Source organism: Rissa tridactyla, chromosome 4 (assembly GCF_028500815.1).
Source record: "Rissa tridactyla isolate bRisTri1 chromosome 4, bRisTri1.patW.cur.20221130, whole genome shotgun sequence".
NCBI lineage: Eukaryota > Metazoa > Chordata > Aves > Charadriiformes > Laridae > Rissa > Rissa tridactyla.
Window position 1 is genome coordinate 66,255,004 of NC_071469.1, and position 14,558 is coordinate 66,269,561.

Consider the following 14,558-nt stretch of genomic DNA (forward strand, 5'->3'; position numbering starts at 1 on the left):
GCACCCTCTCCCCACACTGGGACTGCAAGTGGGGGGTATCCTCGGAACTTGCAGATGAGCAATCACATGCCCAGGGAGATCCGTCCCATCACTCGACTCACACAAAATGGTGCGACCACAAAGCCTGGGTGAGCCACAAGGAACTTGTGCATCATGCTCCCAAGGGTGGCTCCAGCCCCAGCAGCATCTCACAGGGGGGATTTCACCTCCTCTTTCCCTATTCCCCTTCCAGACACTCTCACAGCATCTTCTGCCAATCCCGCTCCAGTCCCTGGCTCCCATTTTTAGCTCCCTTTTGGTTCTCATCCCATCTAGGGTGAAAGCCCATGTCACAGATCTCCTTGCAGCATCTCTCCCTTCTTGCTGGTTCTAAACCTAATGAGCCACTTTACCCTGCAAGACCTCAGCCAAGCCAAATTATTTTTAAATTACTGCCTGGCAATAATGCGCGGCACACCAGGTGATTCATGGACTCGGGCAGGCAAGCCAGAGGGCAAACCATTCCGCTGACACACCAGGTTTCTATTCTTGCTTCCCTTCCATTTCCATCTCATCATGCCCTTCAGTAGGCATGAGTTAAACTCCAAAAATTCTGGGGAAAAGAGCCAGCACTATGGTCACCTATTCCTGAAACACACTGGGGCAGCATGTACCTCTGGTGGGTTACTCTTAATATTTGCCCTGCTCTAATCTGCCCCGATTTTTCCCTCAATTAGCCTCTGGAAAAGATTAAACTCTTACGTTGCCTAAGGAGCTTACGTGTCAAGTCCACCCCTTTCCAGCACCATCCCTCTGCCTGAGCCTGGCAAGACCAAGACAAGCTGTTCTCTCCTCCCAGCAATGCAGCCAGACATTAAGCAGGTGAACACAACTTTTTCAGCCTCTCTCCTTGCTTTTTCTCCTGCCTTCTTGAAAAATTCATTGCTTTTGCCCATCATGGTCCTGCCCAGGGTAAAATAAATGTCTAATTGTCTTTGTGTGCTTTGATGCCTTCCAAACTGGGGCCATACTGCTTGAGCAGGAGATTAAAAAGCAGAGACTTTTGCCTGCAGTGTCATTATTTTGGTTTGGTATTTGCTTTTTTGTTCAAAGCTCACATTTTGTTTTGGGCTCACTACAAAAATAAAAGAAGAGATCCACCCATGGTAGATGTGGGCAAAATGGTCCTTCTTGACCAGAGAGGGATAGAAATTTTCCACCCAATACGGAGACACGAAGCAGTTGCTGTTAAGAGCGATCCAAAAATATTACCCAACCATAGCCACACCTAGGGGCTATTTTCATACATTCCCTGTCTTTTTAAGGGGTGGGGTTTTTTTGGTGATCCATCTTCACGACACACATGGTCAGGTGCGTGGGCATTGGGGCACACCAAGCTGTGAACGGCCACTTCAACGCAAAGGCACTGGCATGCGGATAAGAGGATAAAGCAGATCAAGTCAATCTGGCACATATGGCGTTGGTATGAAATAATGACGGGAGACATGTTTTGAGACCACAAGAGAAACCGCACGATCTCATATCGGTGGTGCCTTGCCCAGATCCTTATGCGCGCCCTGGGCCAGCCATTACCTGCTGTCTTTGGTAGGCAGAGAATGTCCTTTCCAGGTCTTCGAGGTCCAGGATTTTGTACACTTTTGTGTCATCTATGTCGGTCCACACGGTGCCTGCCAGCTTGTTCTGCAAGACAGCGGGAGGATTGCAGGTTGGGGGTCCCCTGCCCACCTGCCCACGTGGCACCGGGTTGGCCATCCGGCACCTCTGGTTTCACTGCTCGAATTATTGTCCGGTTTACCTCTGGCAGTTTGGACCAGTTGAAGGACTTGAGGGCATTCGTCGGCTGTGGGATGCTCTTCTTCTTGAGGGCCAAGCCCAGAGGTGCTCCGGGGGGAGGCATCACCCCATCCAGGGGTGGGGGGCCGGGGGGTGGGGGTGGGCCGCCTGGAGGAGGGGGTGGTGGGGGAGGCGGTGGGGGACATCCCCCTGGTGGTGGTGGTGGTGGTGGTGGAGGAGGAAGGAGGGATCCTGGAGCTGGAGCAGGTAAAGGGCCACCAGGAGCTCCTGGTGGCAAGGGAGGTCCTCCAGGACTGGCAGCACAAATCGCCCTCTGGGAGGAAAAAAGGAGGGGAGACAGGTCATACAGAGCGAGGGGACGCCACCTAAAACATGCCCCCATGCCAATTTTTTTTTTTTTTTGCCAAAATTTAACTAGCATAGGAAGCACTCAAAGGCTCCAGCACTCCTGACGGAGGTCCCATGCAGCTGGAGAGGCAAAATCAGCCTGTCACCTGGGATGGACATGGTGGTGGCCCTCCCACCAAGCACCTTTTTCAGCCCCCTATGCAGCTCAACCTCCAGAAATCACCCCATGGTGTTTGCAAGAGGGTTTGGCCTGGGACACAACAGTGAGAAGGATCAGGGCCTCACCCTGCTCATCTCATGGAGCTGCGCCGTGAGATCTGCCACCTGCTGCTTGACCTGCTTGTGCTCGCTAGACTCCTTCTCCAGCTTCTCCTTCATCTTGTTCAGCGTCTGCATCATTTCTTCCTTCTCCTGGGCCTTGGCATCACACTCACGCTCCTTCTTCTCCAGCTTCTGCTGAAGTTCGGTGTGCTCTGAAACAGCCCCATGAGACCACTTTTGGGTGACAAACACGCCCCTTTTGGTAAATGGCAGCAGGCGGGGGACTAAACCCCACACTGCCCTGCAGAGAAGCTGCACAGTTAAGAAAAGGGAGCATGTGCTATGCCTTAATACCCCATCCAGGGCTTTCCCATGAATATCTACTTTGCCTGTTTCCCTTGTAAGCCCCACAGCATGATATTACCTCAGCCACTCAATAAGGCCTGCAGAGTCCATCCAGCTAAATACATGTATGTGTTGCCTGTTCAGGCTACTGTGCACACTAATGTTCAAATTAACACCACACATCTGTTCATCACTCACCTTTACGCATTTTTTCTGCTTGCTCTTTCCACTGTTTCACTTCATTTTCATTGACTAACCTAAAAAGAAAAGACAAGTAGTACAATGAGACAATCTACCACACTAAACAACCGGCCATCACCAGCAAGAAACACAACTGAACAAGCCTGGGCTGTGGGATTTAGGGCTCCCAAAGTGGTATTTCCAAAACCTCTGTCTCTGCCTCCTCCCGGCAGGGTTTTGCAGGCTGGGATGCAGGGCTGTCTCAGCAGCTCCAGGGATGCTGACATGTCCAACCGAGGAGCAGAAACACCACTGGGTGACAGTAAGTGATGAATAAGGCACAGTGGCAGCAGCAGTCAGGGGAAATCACTCACTGAGGACACAGAGGCTGAGCTTAATTCACCTGCATATTGTGCTGAAGAGGTCAAAATGACGCCAAACTGGCAGGGGTAACCCCCAGCCCTGTCCTTCTTGCCTGCCAGAGCAGGAGGCAGCAAAGCCACAGTGGCCCATGTTAGTGCTGCTCAGCAGCCAGCCCTGGGAAAGGCAGGCGAGCACTTACATTCGTACAACATTTTTAATATTGAAGTTTTCCAGGGGAGTGGCGTCAGGGTCCTGCCCTTTGTCACTCTGGATGACGATCTGCTGTACGATCCTGTCGAGCAGTAGCCAGTACTGGACAGTGTTGCCGCTTCTTTTATCTGGAGAGGAAGGAGGCAGAGATTGAGGGGAGCAGCAGGGAGGTCACTGCTGCCCCTGGGGAGGAGATCTGGGCTGCTAAGACCCTGGCAGCCCCGGGTTTCCTTGCCTCCCCTGGGACTTACAAGGCATTTGGAGACAGTGGTGCAGGATAGACATAAAGTGCGGGTATGCCTCGGTGTGTGTCAGCCTCTTCCTTGTCAGCTCAAACATCTGAGTCGCACTTTTGGTGTCGATGTGGACCTGTAGACGGGAGCGAAGCAAGGTCAGGCCATCAGACCGGCGACGGCACCACCTGTTTCCCAAGTCTCAGCTCCAAACCCCACGAGCCATTCCCACCCCATACCTGATGAACGGACAAGCCCTACTGGCCTGCAAGGGGCAAAGAGCTCTGACTGGCAGCCAGGGGAGAAGAGGGATGAAGCAGTCTGTAGGATGAAGGTTGCAACAAAACAAGGCAACAGGAGACAGATATCCAAATTTCCAAACTCCAATTTTATCCACAAGACTGCACTTCGTCCCAGGCCACATAGGGGCTTTTAAAAGGAACCATAACATCAAGTGCCAGCATCTGCATCAGCAATGTTCGTACTCACCAGCTCAAATCTTTTGGCAAATTCCAGTTCATCTTCATTTCTAAGCATTTCAAAAAAATCTAAGTGCCTGAGGAAATAAAGGGGGGGAAAAAGCCTGTTAAAAGCAGATACAAATGTGACTAACAAATTGCAGGCAGCCAGTCTGGCAGCAGCTCAGAGACAAGCAGGACTTGAAACATCAACTGGATCTTCAGTCTCGAGCTCCCAGTCATTACAGCCTAAGAAGTCTTTTGGGACGAGAAGAGGAGGAGGAGGGCTGGCAGCATCTACTAGACCCCAGAGAGCACATCCTTCCCAGTTCAACCCTACGTCAGAGCGCAGTAAAACCACGTGGGAGTTTTCCCTCCCTCTCTGGTGACAGCAAAGAATTTCCTCAAAAGGGGTGAGTAGACCCACGTGCTTTCCCCAAAGGCCAAGTCCAGAAACCAGAACGCAAGGGGGCAAGGCAAGGACAAAAACAACCAGCGGTCTGGGGTCACTACTCACCGGTCGAGGGTTGAATTTTCATGCTCTCTTAGTTTATCAATGACTGGCTGGATCCCGAGCATGAGAAATTCATATCTCAGATGGAGTCTGAAATCCAAGCTTTCCTGCAAGGAAAGTTTGGGGTCAACACAGCAAGGTGCATGTCTTCAGAAATAAAAACATACCCCAAACCCACCAAAACACCTCCCTCTCCAAGAGCCCTGGCGCTCACCACGCCTGCCCCCTGGCTCAGGACTGCGTTGATGAAGGACATGATGGCTGTCTTGAGGCTCACTTCATCCCGATACCGTCCTGTGCTCTTGTCCAAGTCATTGATCAGCGTCTGCCAAACATGTAACGTCAATTAAACGCCCAGTGACAGCCCAAATACTGCACAAATGGCCAGGGGACATAGGCAGGAACAACAACTTGTGATGCTCCCGCAGCCCCTGTAGCAACCTGCTGGTGATGGATCATCAGATGCTGCCTGCTGTAACGCAGCCTATCCCAGCACCCGTTTAGGCTAACATCAGCCCATCCAGATGTGCTACAGCCTTGCAGAGCTGAAATCCCAGTGACCCTGCACAAGCAAGCATTTTTTTGTGGGGGCAGTTCAGCCCTAAATAACTGGTTCCTTACTCTTTGCTCAGATGCAGATCTCATCAGACACAGTTCTGGAGTAATTCCCAGAGTATCTAAGTTGCAAATGGCCATAATAAATCATTTGCAAGCAGCATTTAGATATCCAGGAGGAGGAAGGGACAAGAATGCCAAATTTCAGGAGCCGATGGGCAAGTTGAGATCCACCTACCTGAAAACGAGTCCGTTCGCTGGCGTATTTCTGGTAGTGCAGCATCGCCTCCAGTACCTTTTTGTGGCCCCCAGGAACCAGGCACACAGCGCCCATGATTTCCAGCACTGCCACCTTCGTCTTAACATTCTCTGTGCTCAGACTCTGAGCAATTACGTTAATACTCTCCGAATGGGCCAAGACGTGAGCCCGGCCCAGGGAGTTGTTCATTAGTGCTTTTATACATCCAATGAGCGAGGTATGTATTCGAGACTCTGCCGTCTCATAGTCCATGCTTTTGAGAAAGTTCAGAATACACGACAAGCCATCCAGGTCGATGAACCGGGTTACAAACCTGTCAGAAAGAGGTTAAAACCACATGCTACAGGACCCTTTTACTCTCAAACAGGGCTGACTTGTCTGTTGTTGTAAACCCAGAACCTTCTTATCTATTTTTTCCTGGACTTTGGATAACAGAAAGCCTGCGAGTTTAGAGCACAGGGACGAGGTTGTGAAAATCTTTAACAATTTAATTGATGCCCCATAGCATAGGCAACCAGGCGTCTTCTGCACAAGGTTGTCCAGAGCCAGGATACGTGGAAGAGGACTAGCTAAGCCTGGGGCGCAAGCCCCACAGTGGAGGTTAGAGTTTGCAGCCACGCTGATGCAAAACCTTGCCAGTCCCCAAGCTGAGTCTTAAATCTCACTCACTTGGGACCAGTTTTGCGTAGGACTGGAAGAAGCTCCCAAGCCCTGGAGTCACCTCCTCATCAGCTGCAGACACCCCAAGGTCAGCTAAGACCATGTCCATGATGCCTATCAGCCCTTCTGCCTCCTGCCACCTCTCCCGCCTCACCATCCACATCCTTCTCCTCCCTTAGGCATATCTCATCAATTCTAAGGGATTTATGATTTTTATGATGACTTATAATGCTGCTAAATAGAAAGCAGACAGCAAATGCACGGCAGTGCCCCAGGCAGATTCAGTAGAGCAGGCAGACATAACACTGCATGCTGCTCAGGCATTTTAGAACCTCCCTGCCCAGTGCCATCCAGGCTGGGTGTATTCTGGTTTGGCAAAAGGCACAGGCTTGGAAAGCAAAAGAGTCAAGAACATCCCAGCACTGGGATGATTTTAATTTGAAACAAGCCATGCTGATGTGCAGCAACAAAACGGGTAATTGCAGGCTTGGGGAAAACTGATTTCTCTGCTTCAAAGCCTGCTCTTCTTCCAGCCAAAGTCAATAGGAAATTTGACATTTATTTCCCTGGGAGCAAAAGCAGGTCCAACAGGTAAAATTTTCTATAGAGTCTGCTGGATCCTTCTGACTTCCAGTGAGACAGATTTGCAAACCACTTTGAAAGACTTTGTGAAGTTTCATGGCTGGGTACCAGTCCTGCTCCCAGGGGAACTGCGGGGAGCCAGCACCCAAGAGGTCTGGGTTTCACAGAGATCGGGTGCTCACCCTTGACTCTGGAAATTTCTTACCAAGTACCATCACCAGAACCATTGCAAAAGAGAAATGGAAGAGGGGAATGTATTTGCAAGCAATAGCAAATTCATTTCTTCCATAACCAGACCAGGTCATGCATTTCTTAATGTAACATTTTCCCATCAGATAATGTTGACCCGAGGCATCTTAAAGGTTTTGCAGATGTGTGCATGCAGACTCCAGAGAAACCAAATTTAGGAAAAACTACAGACATTCAGAAAGAGTCCCGCCCTTTTTTTATCCTCCCCATCAAAACCTCCTAGCAATATTTTTTTTGTGCTTTTCATAGAAGCCTGAAGATTCATGTGATTTTATTCCTTTAAAAAGTGCAAGAGAAGATGAAGTTGTAACAAAGGGCCTGGTTGACCAACAAAAATTAGATATTTTTTTTAAAATTCAATCTAGAAGGAATTTTTACATTCTGTTCCAATGAGAACAAAAGCAAATTTGAAAAAAAAAAGTTGCCTGATTTGCCTGAACAGATGTGGCTCCTGGTGGCTCTTGGCCACTAAAAGGACCAACTTAAAGGAACAAAATGACAAGAGGTGAACTGAAAAAAGCAAGTGCTGGTTTAGGGTCCTTGCCTCCCTCGTCCTGTGCAGCACCATTTATATTTCTATTTAACCCCCAGCTTTTTTGGATTTGAGTTCTCTCAAATCCAAAGCCACGACCTCAGCAATAAAGCCAGGAAACAGAAAGGAATTACCTCATTGGTTTTGTCCGCAGTGCAGTCTTCAAACTTTCAATTGTTTTATTTCTCTCCTCCTCATCTTCTTTTTCCAAGGCGATCAGTGATTTTCTCTGCAAGGAGACAGGCAGATGTGAGAGGGGAGCTTTCCCTGCAAAGCTTGCACCTGAAGAACAGGAGCACCTGTCACCCACCACACCAAGCTTTTGGGACAGAGCTGGGACCTTAAACCGACTCTGGAAGTCTAAAAGTCCAGATCCTTATGGCAATCATAGGACTTGGGAAAAGGGGCAGTTTCGAAAAAACCCTGCAGTCTGCAAGGAGACGGCCTGGACTGGGGAGAGCAGTGTGAACGCGCTGCTTTAGGTTGAAGATGCTGCCTGCAAGCATCCAGACGACTCACTGGCACATGGGCAATTAAGCTTCAAGTGTTTGGCAAATCACAAATGAACGACACACCAATCCACATTGGCTCTGGAGCAGTGTCGCTGATGGCCTTGCGTCTCCCCGGCCACTTGGGTTTTGTTTCAAAGCAGCAGGAAACAAACACTGGACAGTGCTGAGCAAGGCCACAGGAACCCAGCGCGCTCTTCTCCAAACCAGTCCTCATCCCCCAGCAAGCCCTGGTAGATGCTGGGCTTCACTGCCCTGAGACAACCGGGACACCTTGAGAGGACATGCTTAGCATTGTCCTGTGTGATCATTAAGTTCCAGAGTAAACACCCTGCAGGTAGGAGTGGTGTCACCCCAAATGGCTGACCTGCAACTCATCCAGACAAGCCCACGTTGGAGGATGCTCGCAACTGTCCCCCTGCAACTCTCAGACTCAGAGCAGCAAGAGGAAAAGGCTGCAATTCAGGCAAGGAGCATTCCAGCTCAGGGGCTCTGGATGTAAACCCTGGCATGCCCCCTGCAGCCCATGACCCCCCAGGAAATACAATTCGTAAAAGGAAGAGGTAAATAAATGCATCACAGTACCCCATAAGAAAGCGTCCGGCTGAACCCTGCTCAGAGACACTGCAGATGACATCTGTGTGACATAAATCTCGATGTGTTTCCAGGGCTGGAGAGGGCTGTGAGGATGCAGGGGCCTAACCAATGCGAACTGGGGGTCCACAGAGGGAAGGTGCCAGATGGGGGCAGGGGAGAAGGAGGAGTCCTTTAGCCTCCCCTGGTACCGATGCATCCCAACAGGTACCCATATGCCCCCAGAGAGCTGAGGGGCTCAGGGGACACACCGCAGCCCGGAGGGGATGGGATGCAGCAGCTGCGCTTGGGGTCAGCCATGTGGGTCCTGCCAACCCTGTCGCCCCCAGGTCTTCCAACACAACCCACTGATGTGCATCCAGGCTGGGGACAGTGCAGGGGATGCCCTTGGCATCTCCCACACTGGATTTTGCTATCAGGCTGGCACTGAGGGCCAGGACCCTGGCTCCTGCAGCTTTACCTGGGTAGCATGGCTGCCTGCAGCCCCAGGCATGCACGGGGTACAGCTTCCTCACCCCAACTCATGCAACTAATGCCACAGCGAAAGCAACACCCCAGGTGCCTCCCGCAACATCCGACGGCACTGGGCCCTTGGAGGTGCCAAGGTGAGCCCTGCCAGTACCAGCCAAGGCTAAGCCAAAGGAGGGGGAAAGGGTCCCAGCAGATATGAAGAGATGCGTTGGCCCCACGTTTAACCCAGCTCCTCTTTAGTAGCATGCCAGGGAGACACCCTCCAGGCATCTGGCAGGCTTTGATCACAAGCTCTGCTCAGGCTCAGGGCTTCACCTAAGTCCACAGCCAGCCCTGGGCATCCCTGCCTTCCCAAAGGGAAGCAGCACACTCTCTTCCTGGCTCACAGTCCCCTGCTACTCGCCTCCATCCCCAGTCCCCTACCCAGCCCTACCTTCCCTGTCACCATGGCCCCGTGACAGCAGGGCAAACATAGGGGGGAAAAAAGAAAAATGATGCTTTTCTTTTTCATTTTCCATGCTGCTCCCATCCCTAGTGCACTGGCCACGAACCTCACCACCTTCAGCCCCCGAAAACAGAAGTGAGGATAGAGGGGGTCTGAACAGCGCACCCTTGCAGGAAATAAACCGCATTTCCTACAGAAAACAGTGCTATTTCTGTCTCAACTGTCACGATCTCAACAAGAAAGTATTTAATGAAATTCCATCTAAGAAGGTCCCTCATGGGACAGACAACCCGCTGTGCTGCGTTTTGCCGTGGCCGCCTGGCGCAGCAGGGTGTCTCAGGAGGAAGGCGGTAGCAGGCATCCATGAAAATGCACAAGAACTATCCGCTTCAAAGCAACCACAGCACCTTGGTGCCCCACTGGCATTGCACAATCAAACAGGCTTGTTAAAAGCCAGCCTGGTGGCTTTATACTGAAACCTGCAGTTTGCTATCTGTCTCACAGCCTCCCAGCCTGGGGTAAGACGAAATGCCCTTCCTGCCATAGAAAACGCCTCTGTTTTCCAGCTGTATCTTTTGGTCTAATGGATGATATCCTTAAACCCTTACATTGGGGGTTTCTCAATTGCTGGGACAAATTGCAAGCTACTGCCAACTGCAAATTGTTGAGAGGTCCACAGACTCAAAAGGCTGAAAATAGCCAGGTCACACCTTTGTGGCTACAGCACTTGCCACCCCCTTGGGCACAATGCTGGATGTGCCACAGAATGTCACTGCAGCGCTGCTCCTCCGTACGTTGGGCAATACTTACAGCAGCCATTGAATTCAACTGATCGATATAAAATTCCGGCCAGCTGGTGGCTCCTTTATTTTCTTCCTGGTCCTGGCAGGGGGGAAAAAATGTGAAACAAAGACAGCAGATTAGTAGAAATAGCATTAACATCCCCTGCCCTTCATGACCAATTACCTCTGAAGTGCCCTTGAGCTCTTGCATTACTTTATATCAATATAAGTGCAACTTTCTATATTCTGAGTTCACCACCAACAGCTCCAGCTATGGGAACATTACCTGATTTATTGAACTATATACAATCTACGATATAGCATCTCCCTGTGACCAAACTGCCCAATGATACTGCATCAGTCTTGTGGTTATCAGCTTTGGAGAAACCACACTGAAATTTTACATCTAGATTTCTCTTGTACCTCCTCTACACTACCCTTGAAATTTTGGCTGTATAGCCTTGATGAATGTGCTCTGTGGGGAGAAAAAGTGTCTCTAACAAGTAAAGAAGAGTGAATAAATGTGACACAAACTAGGCTCCACTCCTGGAGCAGGATCATGACTTACCAACATCCTAAGAGAGACTCCAGGCACAACAGACAAGTCCTCTGGCACCTTCATTAGCTGGTAGGAGGGAACATGCACCTGGCAATGTCCCCTGTTAAAGGATGTCACCCTGAGCCCATGATCTATGACACTGAGTGATGTAGAACCTCATTTGGTCATCCTGGTCTACAATGTCCTGCATGTGGTGGGACTCACAAGGATTTTCAGGTTCTACCATGTTCGTGTATGACATGACTGAAGGACCTCTGAGCCCAGCTCAGATAAATTATGCTGCACGTCCCCAGGGACTGCTTGGAGCAAGTAGGCAGATTTTGAGGGAATACTTCAAGATCAACCCTTTTCCCCACTGTATTGACCTAAAAACTTACATCAAAAGAAGAAAAAGGATTCACAGCAGAACTGTCACACAGCTCTAGGATGGAGTCAACCGATTCTATGCAAATCATTGAGGGCACCTTCCCTCAATAACCATCTTCAGTTCACAGCCCAACTTGCTGTATGGCTTTGCCCCCTCCCTAACTTTAAGAGATGTTTGCAAAGGTCATCCTACGCTGCCATCGTCTGTGACAGTGGGAGCTGGCTGACCTACTCCTCTGCTCCCATGTCCGTGCATGCAGACAACTACTGATCCTCCAGCTGATTTCAGCAAGCCCAAGGAGCAGAGTCCCAAATATTTACTGTGGTTCAAGAGGCATACGTGGAAAACGTTCATGCATTCAAATTTTCCAAGCTGCAGCTTGCCAAGATGAGAATACACAGCGTCAGCAACAGGTAATTCGGGCAGGAACCCAGTTCCCCCACGGGCAGTGCAGCCCATCCCCACAGACCTGACCCTTCTCTGTGCCTGACTCTGGGATGGGGACAAAAGAAGTTTGGGAGCAACAAGGGACCTGGCACACCCTGGGGCATCTCCTGTGACATGCTGAGGGCCAAGAGAAGCTGTGTGCCCACCCTCATGGTCACCTCCAGCCCTCTCCAAGCTGCTGTAATCCAGCCTGGCAGTAACCAGATCGCCCCGAGCAGCTCTCCATGCCAATTGTCCATGCCCTCAGGCAGGCTGCCTGCTGACAGGTGCACATCCACAAGCCTCACTTTTTTTTAATCTTCTACAGATCTGGTCAAGTTTAAAGCAATTAAAATAACTTTCCTGAGAAAGAAGACTACATTCAGCCCTCCTGCCCTCTGCTTGAATACTTTGGGTCGTTCTCCCTTTATTCTCCTGCCAAGAACCGAGGTTTTGAATGAAACACTTGATTCACCTGCCCTCCACATTTCTTTTTTTTTTTTAACAAAGTGTGATTCAGCAAAGAGCAAGAATTTTTCTGAGATGTTAGAAAAACAACAAAAAAAAATCTGTCCTACCCATGCTAGTGCCAAACCTAAAAATCCTGAAGGACGTCCTACTGCCTGCCTCTGCATGGATGGAGGACCGTTCATAGTCATGCTCTGACAATTAGTTTTTGCCAACAACAAATAAAACCGTTCCCATCCTGTCCAAACAGTGTGAGGTGGGAGCGGAATACAAGGGAACTGCCCACGGCCAACCAGCATTGGGATGTGAGGTCAGGCTGCACCCGATGGCAGGTTCAATCTGGAGAGTATCACTTGCGTTATTTTCCTGCAACCAAAGGGCAGTTTCTTGGTGCTAGTCCTATTCAGTGCCACCCACCTGTCTTGCTGGATAACCCCATGGTCCCTCAGCAATGACAAGCAGCCGGGGTGAGGCTTGGGCCACTTTCCTGCTCAGTAATGATCCCGTCTGACACGGGCAGCCAGGCCTTTCTGGTTTCTCAGCTCACATTGTGCACCTTCCTAAAGGACCCTCCCATCTGCTCCTGTGTGCAAAAGCACCCCCTTCCCTGGTACACCCAGCCACATACAGCACGCCGTCCATATGCACCAGAAACAAGAGAGAATGTAAACGTGGTGAAGGCACTGAAGCAGGGAGGGATGCTGGGGAGCCATGAGCCCCGTGCATGTCTGCCAGCTCACCCCTCTCAGCTGTCCTATGCTCTGCCACAGGAAGGCTCAGCACAAACCCTGCAAAGCCTGGGGGAAAAGATTTTGATTTTCCCAGCTTTCCTGCTTCGCTTTAGAGGATGGCATGCAAATGGTGCCGCAGGGGACAGCAGAGCCGGGGCACCCACGTGTGCCTTGAACATAGCGCAAAAAGGGACCAGCTTCTGCCACTTACCACCTGGACAGGTCACTGGAGGTCCTCCCCATCACCCTAGGGTACAATCAGCATCTCTTTTAAGGAGCATCCCTCTCCCACCAGTGCTCCCAGCAGCAACACCAGCTGGCAAGGGTCATGAGGTCCCCACCACTGCTCAGCACCAAGAGATGATGGGCTGTACCCAGTCCACAGATTTGGGCAGGGGGCAAGATCTGTGCTGAGGAACGGGGTGGGAAGGCAGCAGTGCTGGCTCATCCCATATCCCAGGGCCCTTCCGCACGGTGCAAACACCTGTGAGGCAGGCAGGGATCAGGACCTGCTGCTCATTTAAGGCTGAAAGGAGGCGGTGGAGCAAACAAATAAAGCTCTCTGGGGGGCGGAGGGGAGGCTGAACAACAAAATTGGCTAAACTGCTCATTTATAATTAACGTGCTGCATTATAAATATTTCCCTTTGCTTGGCTCCCTCGGGCTCTTGCATTTCCTCCCCGAAACCCCCAATTTAGAGAGTGCTCTCAATTAAATGCAGCAGAACCTCATTAATTCACATGAGCAGCCGGCCAGGCTCATCGGAAAGCGACTTCCCAGGCAAAGGGGAACTGCACAATAAAGCAGGCAAAGATCAGGGCACAAGCTTCCCTCGGCTTGCTGCAGGACATTGCTCAGTGGTAATAACTGCGGCTAATGGTCTATAGCACACTGATAAGCGTCCTTTAGTGCATTTGGTGGCGGTAAAGAAATCTCCCAACAAATTAATGAGCCTGGAGGGAAGTGACTCACAAGGCTTTGCTCACAAGGCAAGCCAGGAAGAGGGAGGAACCTCCCCGGGCATCATGGTTTGAAAGGGTGAAATTTGTAGACGGTTTCCCAGCACCCAGGGTGGGTTTTGGGGGTATGAGTTTTGCAGCCTGCCTTCGATGAGGGATGCCCAGACGCAGACCTGAGTACTGCCAACATCACCTCTCCGGGATGCTCCATCGCATCCTGCCTGGCTGGCACCAGGGACGCAAACATCTCCCAGTTTCTTCTTCTCTGGGATGTGTTTAGGTCTTTGCTGCGTTTGCTCTCTTCTCAAGAAGCGCAGCAGAAGTGAGGGCCCGATGAACAAGCTCCATTCTCCCCGTCAGTGCCGGGTGCCGCGGGGAAAGCAGCGCCCAGTCAAGATGCATCATTAGTAGGAGCTTTTCCAAGTGAAGGTCACTGATCTGTCAGCTCCAGCCATCCCTTTGCTCTTCCTGGGGAGACTTCATGCTCCCTAGCCCTGTCACGTCTTGGTGACAAGCCTGACGCTTCCACGGCCCACGTGCCTCCCCCTTGGGGTGTCAGCAGCTCCCACAGCCAGACTGCTGTTGCTCTTCCCAGTGACCCTCCTTGGGATACCAGGCAGCAGCACAGAGGAGGTGGTGGCTGAGCCAGAGGTGGCATGAAAGTGGTTAGTGTTAGAAAGCTGGTCTTGGCCCCATTTGGGTAC

General features: G+C 50.8%; 1 protein-coding gene across 4 annotated transcripts in view; it reads right to left on the reverse strand.

The window, feature by feature from the left end:
- The window catches only part of DAAM1 (dishevelled associated activator of morphogenesis 1), a 96,360-nt gene that overhangs the window by 23,017 nt on the left and 58,785 nt on the right, over positions 1-14,558 (reverse strand). For all 4 annotated transcript variants that reach the window (XM_054199564.1, XM_054199565.1, XM_054199566.1 and 1 more), the window contains 12 exons: positions 10,373-10,444; positions 7,678-7,772; positions 5,500-5,833; positions 4,921-5,031; positions 4,710-4,813; positions 4,224-4,290; positions 3,753-3,870; positions 3,491-3,629; positions 2,947-3,005; positions 2,428-2,615; positions 1,796-2,107; positions 1,573-1,680 (listed from right to left, as the gene is read on the reverse strand). In XM_054199564.1, the coding sequence (XP_054055539.1) occupies positions 1,573-1,680; positions 1,796-2,107; positions 2,428-2,615; positions 2,947-3,005; positions 3,491-3,629; positions 3,753-3,870; positions 4,224-4,290; positions 4,710-4,813; positions 4,921-5,031; positions 5,500-5,833; positions 7,678-7,772; positions 10,373-10,444 (1,707 nt within the window). The remainder of the gene's footprint in view (positions 1-1,572; positions 1,681-1,795; positions 2,108-2,427; positions 2,616-2,946; positions 3,006-3,490; positions 3,630-3,752; positions 3,871-4,223; positions 4,291-4,709; positions 4,814-4,920; positions 5,032-5,499; positions 5,834-7,677; positions 7,773-10,372; positions 10,445-14,558) is intronic.